The following is a 16,163-nucleotide window of genomic DNA, read 5'->3' as shown; positions in this document are numbered from 1 at the left end:
ATGTTTTGCCGGCTCACACATGTTTCATATCAGTAGATTTTTGTGAAACGGTATCACAAATCTTTGACAAAAATTTGTCTGAAACGATCTCACAGGTCGTATTTTGTGAGACAGATATTTATTTGGGTCATCTATGAAAAAATATTATTTTTTATTGTGAATATCGGTAGGATTGATCCGTCTCACAGATAAAGATTCGTGAGATCGTCTCACAAGATACCTACTCCAAATATTTGTCCAATAAATATTGTTCATATTTACAATAATAATTAGTTATTTAAATAAAAGATCTGTCTAATTAAATTAATTCATGAGATGGTGTTGAGAAAATTTGTGTGATTTCACACCGTGGTATCAATCACATCTTGGGTTGCTAGCTAGTAGGCGGAAACACTGTTATTTCGCCAATCAACAATTTGGCATTTACTAAGCACAGACATTTTGTTATCAGCTAAAAGCTATCGCCGCTGGCGACTTCTGCTTCTTGTACGCATCACCGAAACTAGGTATTTAATTTTTGGTTGTTTTGGGAATTGATTGTCTATTTTGTGTTCCAATTGAAGTTAGGGCAAAAAGGAGAGTAAAAAGATGTCCCATAACCAAGCTGCTGACAGTAGATGCGGACTCAAGAAGTGCGAGAAGCTGGACCGGGCGGCCAGCTGTGTGGGGGCGGGTGTTGCGACGGCGTTCTTCGCTTCTCTGGAGCGTTTCTCCTGCATCAACCTCTCCACCGATGAAGAGTCCAAGGATCGCCCCCTTGTGCTCAACAAGCAACCTTCTTTCCCTGCCGATTCATACCGCCCAACCACCGATAACCTCCCTACTACTGCACCTACTCCTCTGTAAACGCGTAGATGATTTTTGTGAGGTATCAATGTATGATAAACGTTGCGCAAATATTGTATCTATGCAATTACGTTTTCGCTTGTGCGATTATGTTGTTCCATGCTGTTAATTTGTGATATCGTGGGAGTTGAAGATTTTCTGATTTTAGCTTATGCGATTATGTTGTTCCATGCTGTTGTGCCGATTTTCATAGTTATAAACCTCCAAATCACATCCCCTTCATAATTATTGTAAAAAAATTTCTGTTCTGTAGCAGAAGTCCCAATTAGGTGGTAATACGCAGTTGTTCAAGAAGAAATGGCAAGACTTTTGGAAATCTTAGACATAGTTTATACCCCATTATAAGTTACTCGAAAAAACTTTCGATTCATCCCTCTTCGTCTACAACCAGCTCATCCTAGCCTTCTTTTCCCACGACCCCCTTGCTGATACCGACCACCAACTTCCATAATTTTCACTACAATTCTGTTTTTACATCTGTGACCATCTCTTCAAGCTTTTGGTTCTGTTCTATCTTGTGACCCCACAACTAGCTAGAATAAAACGATCACATTTTCAATGCGTTCCGAAGAAGTTCACCGCTGCTTCTGCCCTTAGATGCACTCTTCGCATCCTGTTTAAGGCAAGTGCAGCATGCCCATTTCTTCAAGTTGGATCTAGATTACTATAGTTATTCTTTAATTACTAAGAAAAATAGTAGTATTGTGCGTGGTACGTCTTTACATACGCTCGACATGAAAGAAAGATCTCATTCACATGTGAAGAAAAACTGTCTTGTGAGAAATAACAAGTACATGATCATAATGTGGATGAATCGAAGGTGTAATAATGTCAGTAGTAGTATAAAATAGAAGATCTGGTACTGTGGGAGTCTCGGGGAGGAAGGGGAAGTCTTTGTCGCATGAAGATGAAAAGAATGCCAACTAATTAATTAATCATAATTCACCATTAACCGACACTGAATAATCATCGTTAAAAGAGAGAAGAGGAAAAAAGGAACATTAAAGCCATGCACATCTTCATTGATTATCCGAGGAGGACGCCATCATTTTAGCGGGGAAGATAGATTGTCTTTTTTGAGTTTTGGTCTAGTAAATATTTAGATCTGCGTTTTAGTGTTATAAGTTATGTTTTGGTTTTTTGTCATTTTACACGTCCTAACTAATTACAAGATCAAACCCAAATTTGAATGTTTACCGGACCAAAGCTCAAAATAGACAAATTTAGAAGACCATGCATAGGGGCTATTAATCCCATCTCAGTGAGCAAATCGAGGTAATCAAACCCATTTTTCCTCGATGATAACATATGATTAAACTCAGAACAAATGATTGATCTATTGCATAATATTTGCTTTATCAAACATGATTCAAGCTTATAATGATCTAATTATACGTAGAATAAACCAGATCAGTCTCGACTCTCGAGTAATCGCAAATATTCTACATAAACCATCTCTAGAGTCCTGGGCTCATTAGTGACTAAATTTTCTGAATTCCCTTGTTATGGAACTGGCCAACATCGATCATCAATCCCCAAATAATAGGTACATACCTCATAGCGGTGATTTTTCTCTTCAAGATCTTCATTGTCAAAAAGTTTATGATCTTCCTCAATTATTTTGCAGTTTTCACCACGCCCAATACAAGAATTATTATTGGCATTCCTTGTAGCAGAAGTAATATTATTAGTCTGCGCATATTTGTCATGAAATGAGTCGATGAAAAAGCTGAATCTGTAACCCCAATTGTCTTTGGGGCCAAAACTTCAACTCTTGAAATAGAGGAAGTAGAACATATTCGGATTGGTTTAGGAGTAAAAATTTTAACCCTTTGAATACTTTCCACATTCTTCTTATCATGATATTTCTTATATTTGGGCTCATTATCATAAACATCATCTGCATCAACAGCGTTCTTATTCACTACAAGAAAAAAGGCCTACGACAACGGTTTTTTCCCGTTTTTGTAGGCCTTTTAAAACCGTTGTTAGAAGCCCTGTGGTTAAAGGGTGTGCTCAAAGACAACGGTGTTTCACCGTTGTCGTAGACGTCTAAAGATGACGGTGAAAAACCATTGTCGTAGGTATACAAAACCGTTGTCAAAGGTCATGTGGTTAAAGAATTCGCTAAAAGACAACGGTAAAAGAGTGATGTGGTAGTTACAATTTGCGACGGTTTTTAAACAACCGTCGCAAATTAATTTGCGACGGAAATCATCATTAACCGTCGCTACAATTAGCGACGGTCGTAATTAAAATAGTCGCTAAAGAGCGACGGTATTATACACCGTCGCTAAAATTAGCAACGGTGTTTATTCAATTTCGTCGCTAATATTAGCGATGATGTTTTATGCTTTCCGTCGCTATTTTTGTCATTAAAATAAAAAAAAAATTTCAGTCGAAAATATTATATTTTGATTTTAAAAATTTATTAAACTTGAAAGAAAAAGACGAAATTAAAATTGTGTAAGGGAGAAAAATTTTAAGTGTTGTGAAGTGGTAAAAATGTATTAATTTTTAAAGAGGAAAACGAAATTAAAATTGTGTAAGGGAGAAAAATTTTAAGTGTTGTGAAGTGGTAAAAATGTATTGATTTTTAAAGAGGAAAACGAAATTAAAATTGTGTAAGGGAGAAAAATTTTAAGTGTTGTGGAGTGGTATGGTAGGAAATGGACGGAGGGTGGGGATATTTATAGAGAGTTTGCGACGGTTTTGATTAAACCGTCGCATTTAGCGACAGTTATTTTTTAAACTGTCGCCGATTTAAAATTAGCGACGCTTTTACAAGAACTGTCGCTTTATTTAGCGACGGTTTAATATAACCGTCGCTAAAAGTAGCGACGGTTTAATATAAACCGTCGCTAAATATAGATCGGCGACGGTTTATCAAAACGGTCGCTAAATGTAACGACTGTTATACAAAAACCGTCGCTAAATTTAGCGACCGTTTTTTGAAAACCGTCGCTATATCTACATCGGCGACAGTTTTACTTTACACCGTCGCTAATTTTAGCGACGGGTATACTTAAACCGTCGCAATATTTAAATTAGCGACGGTATAGTATAACCGTCGCTAATTTTAGCGACAGATTTTACTTAGGCCGTCGCAAAATCTAATATTGACAACAAAATTTGTAGAAAAACCAGTTGAAAGACAACGGTTTTTTACAAACCGTTGTCGTAGCTTGAAGAAAAACGCTAATACGACAACAGTTTAAAAACCGTTGTCGTAGTCCAAAAAAAAAAACGATCATAGACAACGGTTTTTAAAAACCGTTGTCGTAGGCAAAAAAAAAACGCTCATAGACAACGGTTTTTAAAAACCGTTGTCGTAGATATATCAAAGACAACGGTTTTAAAGAAACTGTTGTCTTTGAGCGGATTTTTTTAGGCTACGACAACGGTTTTTGTTAAAACCGTTGTTAAAAGTAAAAAGACAACGGTTTTTGTTAAAACCATTGTCTTTGATGTGTTGTTAAATACGATTTTTGTTGTAGTGATTGTTGATATCCCCCTTGTTAGGGCCATTGAGATCAGGGTCATTTTTACCGTGTCTGAAGGGTAACTGGGGAGCGGCGAGAGGGAAAATGCCTGTTCCAATAATTCTTGATCTCATTATCCGTTCGACCTGGAAGACGACCAGCAATCAGGGACCACCGGTTTCCAAGGAGCATATGCATTCTGATGATAATGTCATCTTCACCGGGAGTGATGTTGCCTCTCCTGATATTGGGCCGCAAATAGTTCATCCATCTAAGCCTGCAGCTCTTTCCACATCTAAGCAGCCCTTCATAATCGAAATGTATTAATCTATACAGGATGGTATCATATCATCGATCAATCACGCATTCATGAGGCATGTACATACCATAATCCAGACATGTATAACAATATTGATCGACATTGATCAGATTATCATGCATGATGAGTAAACGTAGAATTAAGGATGAAAATATATTAAGTACGTACCAGCTCTATGGGGCAAGGACTTCCAGTGGCCTTCCCCATGAGTGTGAATATATTTCATTAGCAACTCATCTTCTTCAGCGGTCCATGGACCTTTTCTTTGTAGTAGTATCTCAGAACAGCAATCTCTCCTCATGATATTTACTTTATTTTCTTTTAGCTTATAATGATTTTCTCTATAAAGTACGTACGTACTTGGACTAGCTAGGTATAGGGAAGGGAGCACATGTATGCTGATCAATATAAATAAAAACAATCGAGATGTTGAAGTACTATACAGGTGATCGATGTGAAGTCCTCATAAAGAACACCACACACACAAATAAACATCCCAAGTGAGCTGCATTTATACACTATTTAGTATGATGGACCATTGAAAGCCACACATTTTCCAAATATGGATTCTTGAAATAAATATTTACCGGAAAATTTCAATTCAGTCCTGTAAGTTGGGTTATTTTGAGTTTTCGTCTGTAACTTGTAAAAATTTGATTTTCATGTAATAACTTAGATTTTTTTTAATTATTTTTTGCCCAAAACCATTAATTTCATCGAATATGATTTATTTAACACTGATTTTCTCCATGTACTAAGAAATTTTGATAGTACAATTGACATGCCGTGTTCTGTGATTAGTGTGTATGTACACCTAATCTCCTCATGAGAAAAATATATATAGCATCTGTTGAAACTGTTTTCTGACAACAAATAATTGTTGTTCTCGATATGGTTACAATTTGTGCGTACTATCAAAGTACAAGAATAAAAAAGGTCTGGAAAGTTATAATGAAAATGATGCATGCAAGATGTTTGGATGTAAAATAAAGCAGACAATTTGCAAATGGGGTTTCCTTATATGATCAACCGTGTTTTTAGCTCACACAGTGATAAAGTACTGAATGCAGCACGCAGTGTCGACTATTAGACAATTTGGGAATCATATTTATGATGCGTTTTCAGGAGAAAAATAAACCAGAAATCCCATCGAATAAAGATTCAGTTGTAAGAATACGATACGTTTGCAGGAAAGAAATAATGCAACCTCAAAAAATTTCGAATTCGAGTATTTAAGGTTGTGCATGCAGCGTGTACTAACTGAAATGTTGTAATAAATGACACAAATATTAATTTCAGCGTTTCAAAGTATTATCAGGAGTGTCGTCTTCTGCAGAATTATTACTCATATACATATACAGATGATAAATATCGTCATGGTGAAAGAAAATCTGCATGATCCGGATCATTTGAACCTACGTATGTCTAACATAGTGACTAGGATAGGATAGGAAAGGAAAAGAAAGAAAAAATTGAAAGGCTTACAACGAGATATGCAATAATCAAGTTAAATTTTTTTTAACAACAATCAAGCTAAATTTGGGTGGTAGCTAGTGGAGGGAATCTCCAAAAGTTGATTATTATATATTTAATAGTCATATATATATGCACTCGACGTCACTAATTCGGAATTAATTCAAAATTATTAATTTTATTATTATTGATATTTTAAGAATAATTAAAATAGCAAAACAGTCTTGCATGAACCAATAAGATGTTTTAAATGAACCAACAAGATTGTGATCTAGAAAATATTTTAACAAAATCAGTAAAAATCGCACAAAATATCTAAACTTAAAAAATTTTTGGGGCTGCTGGGAAAATTCAAAATAGGTTGCAGACTTATGGAGCCCACCAAAGCTTGTTTTGTCGGCCTTTGTTTATCAAATGCTTAACAAACGCCACTATTTCAATTTTGTCAATTTACATCTGTGCATTCAGATCACTTTATTTATGAGTTCATTGGTTGGCTACGTACCACTTGGCACTTGCATTCAATATGTACGTGGTTCCAAAATATATTTGGTAGACATATTTGAATTCGAGCCATTAATAAAAAGCATGTATATATATGCATTAATTCTGAAAGCAGCAAGAATTCATGCATATATGGATCAATGGCTAAAAGAAATGAAATTGCTCCGGTTGGTTGAGCTACATATCCAGAGGCTCTTAAATTCTTGGACTGGTCCTGAAAGTAGTTGAAGAATGTTTCAGTTAGGAAACTGTGTTAAGGGACAAAAATGTATTTATACTAATTAAATCATTTCAAATATTATAATTGCTAAAAAAACTGTAAGGTTTTTTTTTCCTTCTTTCATGATGATCGTTCTGAAAATGCAAACACGTTGGCCTTTTCGATTAATAAAGGAAAACACATGGGTAAAGCGCAAAGGGATCTTTTTCTTTTCATGTCTTCACAACATGCATCAATATATAATTGTTCCTTCGTTTAAAAATTTAAACCTTTGGATTAATAGTGTCATATCCACAGAGAAAGTAAGAAATTTAATTCAATTTGATGCCGTACGTTAAAGAATACAAAGATAGTATATATATATATATACTAGAAATAATGCACGTGCATTGCACGTAGAAAACATATGTTGAAGTAATTAAAATTTGAAATAAAATTAGTTAACTTAACAAAAGATAATGATAATAGTATTGTACATTTTGACAATTCTTGTTAATTACCATATGTAACTAATTTGAAAAAACAAACAAACATATTTTTTTAATTTTCGAAAAAGATTTGGACTACTAAAATTTTTCTCATATCTTTTTATCATATTGTTTTCTTTTGTTATTTGTCATATTCTCTCAATAATGCATATATTTTATTATAATATTAAATTATTATAATTTTTTTTGACAATCAATGATATGCTGTTTTTTATTTATAATGTTGTTTGATTATTATTCTTTTTCATGTAAATTGACAACAATTTCTACTGGATGCTTTTACTTTCTTAGTCACATTTAATTTATTAGACACTAATACTTGATAACATATAAACTACACATTATTATTAGGGGTGAGCAAAATTTCGGTTAAACCGAATTAATCGACCGAACCGAGTCAATTCGGAAATTCGGTTTTCAAATTAAAAAAATTCGGTTATATTGGTTAATTCGGTTCGGTTACGATTTTCAAAATTTTGAAATCAGCTAATTGAATTAACCGATAAAATAAATACTATTATTTAACAAATTTTTATTATTTTATCAATTTTAATATATTTTTAAATTTTTACTTTTTAATTTTAAAATCATCCCTAATTCTAAAGAAAAAATTTGTGATGTATGTGATTTTATTTTTTATGCATTTGTGTAGATTTTAGTGTTAAAAAAATTACATATATAATTAAATTAAATCACGAATTTTTTTAAAACTAATCAGTTAATCCGGTCACCAACCGAATTAACCGATTTTAATTTGGTTCGGTTTTCATCGGTTATGAAAATTAATTCGATCGGTTCGGTTATTGCTAAATATTTCGGTTCGATCTGATTATGACTAATTCGGTTCGGTCGGTAACAAAACCGACCGAATGTTCACCCCTTATTATTATAACAATCTATTATCACATAAAAAGTACTGATGGATTAATTTTAAAAAATATTGATTAAATGTTGTCATTTATTTGTAATTTATAATAATAGTATTTTTGACAATAAATTATCTTTTTACTGACTCTTATGACACTTATTTTAATATTTCATATCAACTCATAAGCATAATTAGCACAATCAAATTACTAATGTCATATTGATATCACCTCCAGAAAAATAATATATTTAATTTTTCTAATTGTTTAAATATCTTAACGGGAACATTTGTGTACTCTTATCTTGAGAAAAATTCATTGCATTTATAAAGTTTGAACGGTAAATATAACTTTATAGTATACATTTAATTTGAAAACTGAATTCATAGTATGACAAACACTTCTTTCATTTTTTTTGTGTAACTCAAAAGATTTAATATTTTTTCTCTTTTATCTTCTCCAACTCACTGTAAAAAGTTTTAAAAAAATATTTATATCTAGAAAAATATTTTTATTTATTGTTTTTCTTGTGTATATATTTTGTTATATGTGAACATTTATTCTACTTCGTTGTCTTAAATGTCATATATCTTTACTATATAATTTGTGTACATTGAAGATGAACAAGTTCATTTTGTAGTTTTTTATTACCTGGATTTAGGTTGATATATTAATATGTGATATACATAGATATAAGAATTTTTAAATTCAATTTATTCACAATGATTTATCATAACAAAAGCCAACTCAAAATAATAAAATTTAGGATTCATAATTATTTTAAGTATGATATAAAATAATATGTTGAGATTTTTTTTGACATTTTAGTTACAAAATACAGTGATAAATGCATGTAGGTGCACTATTTCATTGTGGCAATTATAACTTTATTTAAATATCTTATTTCTCACTCAAGGATCAAAATTTGTTTATTTCTTATTTTGATTATCGACAAATCCAATATTTCATTTAAATGTTTTTGTTAATAATATTTACATGAGTTTTATTTTGTATTTATCTAATTTGAAAGGGATAAATTATAATTCAATATATAATAATATTTGAAAACTGTAGAATGTTTCTAAATTTAAAAATCGAGTAACATGTAAGGGATCAATTCAAAACTAAAGGTTGATGCAATTAACCTGTTTCTTCTAGCTTTACAATCGAATAATATAGGATCGAGCGTTTGTCGCTTTACCAAAAGCTATAACTGATGGTAACTATGCACGTCAAATCTTTAATTAAATCATACAACAGCTCAAGCGACTACCCATCGTGGACAATTATTGTACCAAACAATCTATCTCCTAATAATTGCACCAATTGCAATCAATGAAAATCAAAGTCGCGATCTTGGCTCTGATACCAATTGTAGGCTGAAGCGTTTACTGTTATATCAAAACAGTGCAAATCAAATATTTTAAATAGTACAACAGTTCAAGCACAACGTTTTAATTACTCTACCCAACATGATCAATTATTGCACTCAACAAATAAGTTTATGCAAATAACCTTTTACTATATCATATGAATTTATAAGAAATTTGAGTAGATATATTCTACATAAGTAGTATGAAAAAAATCATTTTTCATTTATTTGAAAATTTATATTTTAAAATAAGAAAATCATATATATATATATATATATATATATATAATAAACACATTTTCGAATGTAGGATGTTAAATTTAATATTGACATTAGATACTTATAGTATTAATTCAAACATTCTTTTTTTATTCTTCTCAATATATTACTTTTTATATTTTCAAAAATATTAATCTATTTATTATTGTATACAAAGTATAATAATTATTTGGTTAATTGATCACATTTAAGATTAAATATTTAGAAAAAATTCTAATATATCTTTAAAGACCAATAGATGATGAAATTAAATTTGAAATCAAGAGAAAAATTAAGAAAATGTAGAACACTACAGTGCATAAACTTTCGATTTGTACAGTGACAAAACATAAGGTGAGACCAAGTGAGATACTTATATATATGAGTCTCATTAAACTTAGTCTCATTATAATATTTTTATTAACCAACTTTGTCCTTCGTTTTTATTTAACTAACTTTGCAGTGTGACTCATTCAAGCATTAAATTTTTATTTTTTTAGTACATAGTGGCCTCCACTCTCACCGACTTCAATCTTTAGAAGTCGTTATTAGTAGTTTATAGGTAATAGACAATTATTTAGTTTTTATTTCCTGCCTTTTGATTAATTGTGTAATTTTTTATGTTCTACCTAATTCATTTTTAGAATTTTTATTGAATTTTTATAATCATGATTAGAAGTGATGCACGCAAACAATATAAAATTAATATGTTTTAAAATGTTAATATTGAAGTGTCGAATAAATGTATTAAATCGTTATTTAATAACTTTTAGAAAAACAATATACATCATAATTCAGATTTAAAGATTAACATACAAATAAAAAATTGCGATGAATATCTTATAAAATAAATGGTGTTAGCCCAAAAAGATTAAATATGATTATTGTAAATGAATTTTTCTTAATTAATTAGAAAATTTTCAGCAAATGCGCCAAATTAATTAGAATGTTTTCAATATAGTATGTCGATAAATATTTTTCCATATGAGTTAGTGATTGAGTCCTTATGAACATTTAAAAAAAATGTGTCTTTAGTTAAAGTAACGGTGTCTTATAATTTAAAATATTAAATGAAACAAATTTTCAAGATAAAAAATTAATTAAAAAATTCAAAATATGTGATTACTCAATTAGTTTAATTAACACGCTCTTTAGTTTGCTGATTTAATATATGTTAAATCCACAATCACTGAGTTTGACAAAAAATTTTTGTAGAATAAAATACAATTAAAATAAATTACTTGATTGTATATGTTATAAAATTTTGTATATTTCATATATGTATGATTTATTTCATTTATAAGGTTGAAATTTTATATATTATGATATAAGATTTGTTATGCATCTTAACCTCGATAAATTCATTAAAAATTTATTTGTTTATATTTTAATTCTTGTTACCACATAATTTTGGTTTCGCCCCAGACTTTGTGTATTCGTTTGCTTGAATCTACTGTTCCACATTTTACTAAGACTCAGAACATGTCAAACATGAAAGTAGATATTAATTTAAAGATATAATAATACTTATTTATTTCAATAAACGTGTTTATTATTCACAATACTGATAAAAATAACTTAAAAATAATATGTTGACGAACATATATATTGTCAGGAATTCAAAAACACATTTCAAATGTCAACTTTGACACTCAATTTTCGGTGACTACCAAAATATCTGAACAACCCATAATTTATGGACAAGATACTAACATCTTAATTTTAAAATCAAGATGATATTCTCCCTTTTACGTGAAGAATTCATAATTGAAAAGCGATAATATTAGATGTATAGATATTTAATATAAACCCGTGTGAGCTCATTTAGGCTCACCTTTAAATAGGTTGACAAAATTTCAACCCAACCCATTTAAATTGTTTAGTAGTGTTTGCCAATCGACGGACCCAACTCAAATTGATGGGTCTAATCACAACGATCATTTACCTTGTTTTATTCAAATAATTTATAAATATAAACCGCCAAAAAATGTTGGTTGAATTTTTTTTTATTTAAACACATAAATTCTAGCCAGCGGTTATAAGTAAATAGATTTAAAAATTAGAAACTTTTTTTTAATAAAAATGGTATATTATAATAAATTTTTTAACCATATTTTATTAAAGTAATTTTAAATATAAACCTTTGCAAAAAAATATTTCTTTAACTCATAAGTTATAGCCAATGTCACAAAAAAAAAATATAATAAAATAACGAGGACATGAAAAAAAAAATTAATAAGACATAAAAAAAAATTCACAATTCAACAATGAACTATTTCTAAACTTTAATTAATTGAACTGACATAATGAAAAGGAAAATAAAAAAATTGGATTAAAATTAATATATTGTAATGTGGGTAGACAACAATAAAAACAAGCAATTAATAGTAACATCATAATTTTAATATCAAGATGATAATCTCCCATTTATATGAGGAATTCATGATTGAACAGCCATAATAGTAGATATATTGATATTTAATACAAACTCGTCCGGGCTCATTTAGTCTCACATTTAAATAGGTTGACAATATTTCGACCCAACACACTTAAATTATTTGACGATGTGGGCCAAATAGACGAACCCAACCCAAATTGACGGGTCTAATCACAACGATCATTTACCTTGTTTTATTCAAATAATTTATAAATATAAACCACAAAAAATGTTGGTTCAATTTTTTTTATTTTAACACATAAATTTTAGTCAACTGTAACAATTAAAGAGATTTAAAAATTAGAAGTTTTTTTTTTATAAAAATGATATATCACAATAAAGTTTTTAACCATATTTTATTAAAGAAATTTTTTTTTGCAAAAAATATTTTTTAAAACTAATAAGTTATTGCCAAAGTCACCAAAATAAATAATGAGGACATGAAAAAAATATTAATAAGACACTAAAGAAAATTCATAATTCAACAATGAACTATTTTTAAATTTTAAGTAATTTAATTGACGTAAGAAAAGATAAAATAAAAAATCTAAATCATGTGATTAAAAATAACATATTATAATGTGAGTAGACATAAAAGATATTAAATATTAATTTACATAATAAAAAATAAATAAATAAATCTAAATTGATAATGTGGGTAGATAACATTAAAAACAAACAATTAATAAGATAGACAATATTAAAAACAAGCTATTAATAAAACAAATAATTAATAAGGAGAGAAATGGAAATTCACATATAAAGTCACACACATATATATATATATATATATATTCGTGTGTGTGAAGTTTACAATCTTCATTTACATATATGTGTGTGTATACTCTACAATTGTTTATTAGGAAGAACGAGCTAGTGATATATAGTGGGATTGTGGGAATGGCATGGAGACGTCATGATTGAATGATTCCTTCATTCCGGAGTCAAAAAAGAGAAATCCACTAAAGAATGTACATTCACAAATGCACTCGCGGGAGAATTAAATAGTGAAAAAGATGGATGATGGTGAATAAAAGCAGACAAAAGTTCACACCATAGATTAAAGCTCGGGAATATATTATATGTAGGATAATAAGTGCAGTCAAAACAAACAATCCCTTTCCTCCTTCCTTCCATCACCCATAAGAAGTAAAAGCCAACTCAAAAAAATCCACCCCAGCTTGAACAACTCAAATAACACCCACTTTCTTGAATTAAAGACGTGTACACCTGTAGGCGATTAAAGGAGGAGAATTTTCTCCATCTCTTTTCCTTTTTTTTTCTCCTCTGGATTCATGGATAGTGCTCAATGGACTCAGGTGAGAAGGGTTTTTCTTGTTTATCACAATTATTGTTTTTTTTTCCTTTTCTTTTCTGGTGTCCGATTTCCTTGAAGAATTTGAACTGATTATTTATGCGGTTGGAGAAAATATTCTTGGTTTTGTTGTCTTTTTGGACCACAACCTGCCTTTGATTTGTGTACATATTTTACTTCTTTCATCTTATATATGAATTACCTTGTCCTTTTCCACCCCTTTGTCTCTTCTCTTAAGCTTTAGGTTTGAGACAGTTTTTAAATACAGAAAATGTGTGTGTTTGTGTGTGAGACATGACACCATATATTACAAGTTTCTTCGCTCCCCTCCCTTTTTTGCATGTGTTCTGCACTGATGAAGACTAGCTAGGATATATGAAAAAGGTATTCTTAATTCGTTGTTAATAATGTCTGTTCTCCTTTCTTTTAAAAGTTACCTAGCTAGCTAGTTTTGTCTGTTTAGCTAGTTGTCTATCTCTTTCTAATTTTATTAATTTCGTCGTCAATCCCAAATACATGAACGTACGTACAACCTTTCAAATTATATACCAGCCAACGTATATTACTTATATAATATATTTTCTATTATTAATCTCAGGAAATTGCTGCTACAAAATCTATGGCAACAGCTCCAAATGAATGCACGAGGGAAGGAATGGAGAGAAAAGTGAGGCCTCAGAAAGACCAAGCCCTAAATTGTCCAAGGTGCCATTCAACTAACACAAAGTTCTGTTATTACAACAACTATAGCCTCACTCAACCAAGATACTTCTGCAAGAGTTGTAGAAGGTATTGGACAGAAGGCGGAACCCTAAGAAATGTTCCGGTTGGAGGTGGTTCGAGAAAGAACAAGAAATCCAACTCTGTTATTAATTCACCTTCATTATCAATGGCAACTGCATCATCTGTTTCATCCCAGAAGCAGCTTCCTGATCTGAACCCTCCAAACTTCGGTTCGCAGAACCCTAGAAGCCATGACCAAGGGCAGGATCTTAATCTTGGTTTCCCAGCTTCACAAGATTACTATCATGTGATCCCTCAGTTTCTAGAGTTTCCCAAGATTGAAAACCAAAATGGCATCAATTCTATTTCTTCTTCACCATCCTTTAATCCTGCTCAACTTTCATCTCTAAATTTTTTAAGGAATGACATTGCTTTAAGGGGGTTAAATCCCTCTATCCCTATGGTTAACACGGAGAATAATGCCACTCCTTTTGCTTCTGGATTCCAATTTCAAGAAATTAAACCATCCCTTCCTTTCTCCTTTGACGGATTTCATGGGAATTCTGGTAGATTGTCCCAAGAAAATAATATTAATGAAAGCTTATTGTTTCCTTTTGGAGCAATGAAACGGCATTCGAGCACAACTACTGAAGCCGGTCAAAGAAAGGAACAAGAGAATTCAAATTCAAATTCAAATTCAAATGGATACTGGAATGGAATTTTAAGTTGATCGAGAGAAAAGGAGAGGAGGACAATTACAAGTATTAGACTCCATGCAGTGTTTCTTTTCTGATATTTTCTTCTTTAATTTGCATGTTCGTATACATATGTTTCTCTGGTTTCGTGGAAATGGTTGACTGTTTGAAGTTATTTCGGACTAACATACATACTACATCATGTGATTGTTATGTATCGATTGTTTTTAGTCTGTCGTTTAATTAGTCTTTTGAGTGTTGTGATTTATGACTAATTGGAACTATACATATAGTTTCCCAAAAGTGAGATGCTGATATTTGTCATGCATTATCTCGAAAGTTATCACTTTTAAGTATAATCCTAGCTTTGTGCATAATGCCAAATAAATCATTTTCATCTTTTACTTGCCTTTTATATCTCTTCAGTTCATTTCCATGGCTGATAAACAGTGGCAGAGTCGAAACGCATGGTGGGAGAATCCATCATCGATCGGTTTGAAATTTCCTATATATTAATACATATTTCACATAAAATATATTTGAGTGATTTTAAATACAAATGAGAAAATCGTTTTTTTTAAATGTCTGACAAACTACCCCGTTTTGAGCTTAGCTTCTTCAAAGCTGGCTGAGTTTCATTTTGCTTTTCTAGAAATCAGATGCAAGTTATATATGAACTGTTAGATGCATGAAAGTTATTAGAATTCTCGGGATTAATGTATAAATTAAGGTCCAATCAGTCAATAAAGTTGACACACACAAACACGACNACTGGCAAGTTTGAATAATATTATTCTGATGGTGAATGTGATTCTTCCAGCCAAAAAAAGCAATTCATTTAAGAAAAGAATTCAAAGAATAGGAATGTCATGATGAATTAATTAATTGAATCCCTGTTATATATATTAAAATGCATTCCACAATCAGTGATCACAAATTTCCAAATGTCGACCCCAGTTTAAGTGCTCGATGTCTAATTTGGAGACCGTATTATATACAACTATATATAAAGATTAGTGATATAGTGCTGTACGTAGATCACACCTGCCTCACCCAAAAGCTAGCTTCACCTAATGTTTCTTGATTACTTGGCCATCACATTAACAGATTTTATTTAACCCTACGGGAAAGCAAAATTAGTTGGGCATGTCAACTGTGTATATAT

At 30.8% G+C, this 16,163-nt stretch overlaps 1 protein-coding gene and 1 long non-coding RNA gene across 3 annotated transcripts; both read left to right on the top strand.

Moving 5' to 3' along the window:
• The first annotated feature begins 325 nt into the window (after window positions 1-325).
• On the top strand, window positions 326-936 carry LOC140957544 (uncharacterized). The gene is made up of 2 exons (XR_012171651.1): window positions 326-486; window positions 564-936. It is a non-coding gene; the product is annotated as an uncharacterized lncRNA (long non-coding RNA).
• Window positions 937-13,341: 12,405 nt separating this feature from the next.
• Window positions 13,342-15,402, top strand: LOC140957377 (dof zinc finger protein DOF4.6-like). 2 transcript variants are annotated; one of them, XM_073414607.1, is made up of 2 exons: window positions 13,342-13,584; window positions 14,179-15,402. In XM_073414607.1, the coding sequence occupies exons 1-2, from the start codon at window positions 13,561-13,563 to the stop codon at window positions 15,031-15,033; spliced, it is 879 nt and encodes a 292-aa protein (XP_073270708.1). In that variant the 5' UTR covers window positions 13,342-13,560; the 3' UTR covers window positions 15,034-15,402. The 2 variants fall into 2 exon arrangements, with proteins under 2 accessions (XP_073270708.1, XP_073270709.1); XM_073414608.1 differs by lacking the exon at window positions 13,342-13,584 and adding an exon at window positions 13,597-13,964.
• The last annotated feature ends 761 nt before the right edge of the window (window positions 15,403-16,163 follow it).

The sequence above is a fragment of the Primulina huaijiensis genome, chromosome 14 (assembly GCF_012295235.1).
Source record: "Primulina huaijiensis isolate GDHJ02 chromosome 14, ASM1229523v2, whole genome shotgun sequence".
Classification (NCBI taxonomy): Eukaryota; Viridiplantae; Streptophyta; class Magnoliopsida; order Lamiales; family Gesneriaceae; genus Primulina; species Primulina huaijiensis.
Note: the sequence above shows the minus strand (reverse complement) of the source record. Positions and strands in the feature narration are given on the sequence as shown.

What these genes read in the sequence shown, in the direction of transcription:
- LOC140957377 (XM_073414607.1), top strand. Translation starts at nt 13,561, where the DNA reads ATGGATAGTGCTCAATGGACTCAG. An exon ending in ATAGTGCTCAATGGACTCAG is followed by an intron (nt 13,585 to 14,178) that starts GTGAGAAGGGTT and finishes TATTAATCTCAG; the next exon opens with GAAATTGCTGCTACAAAATC.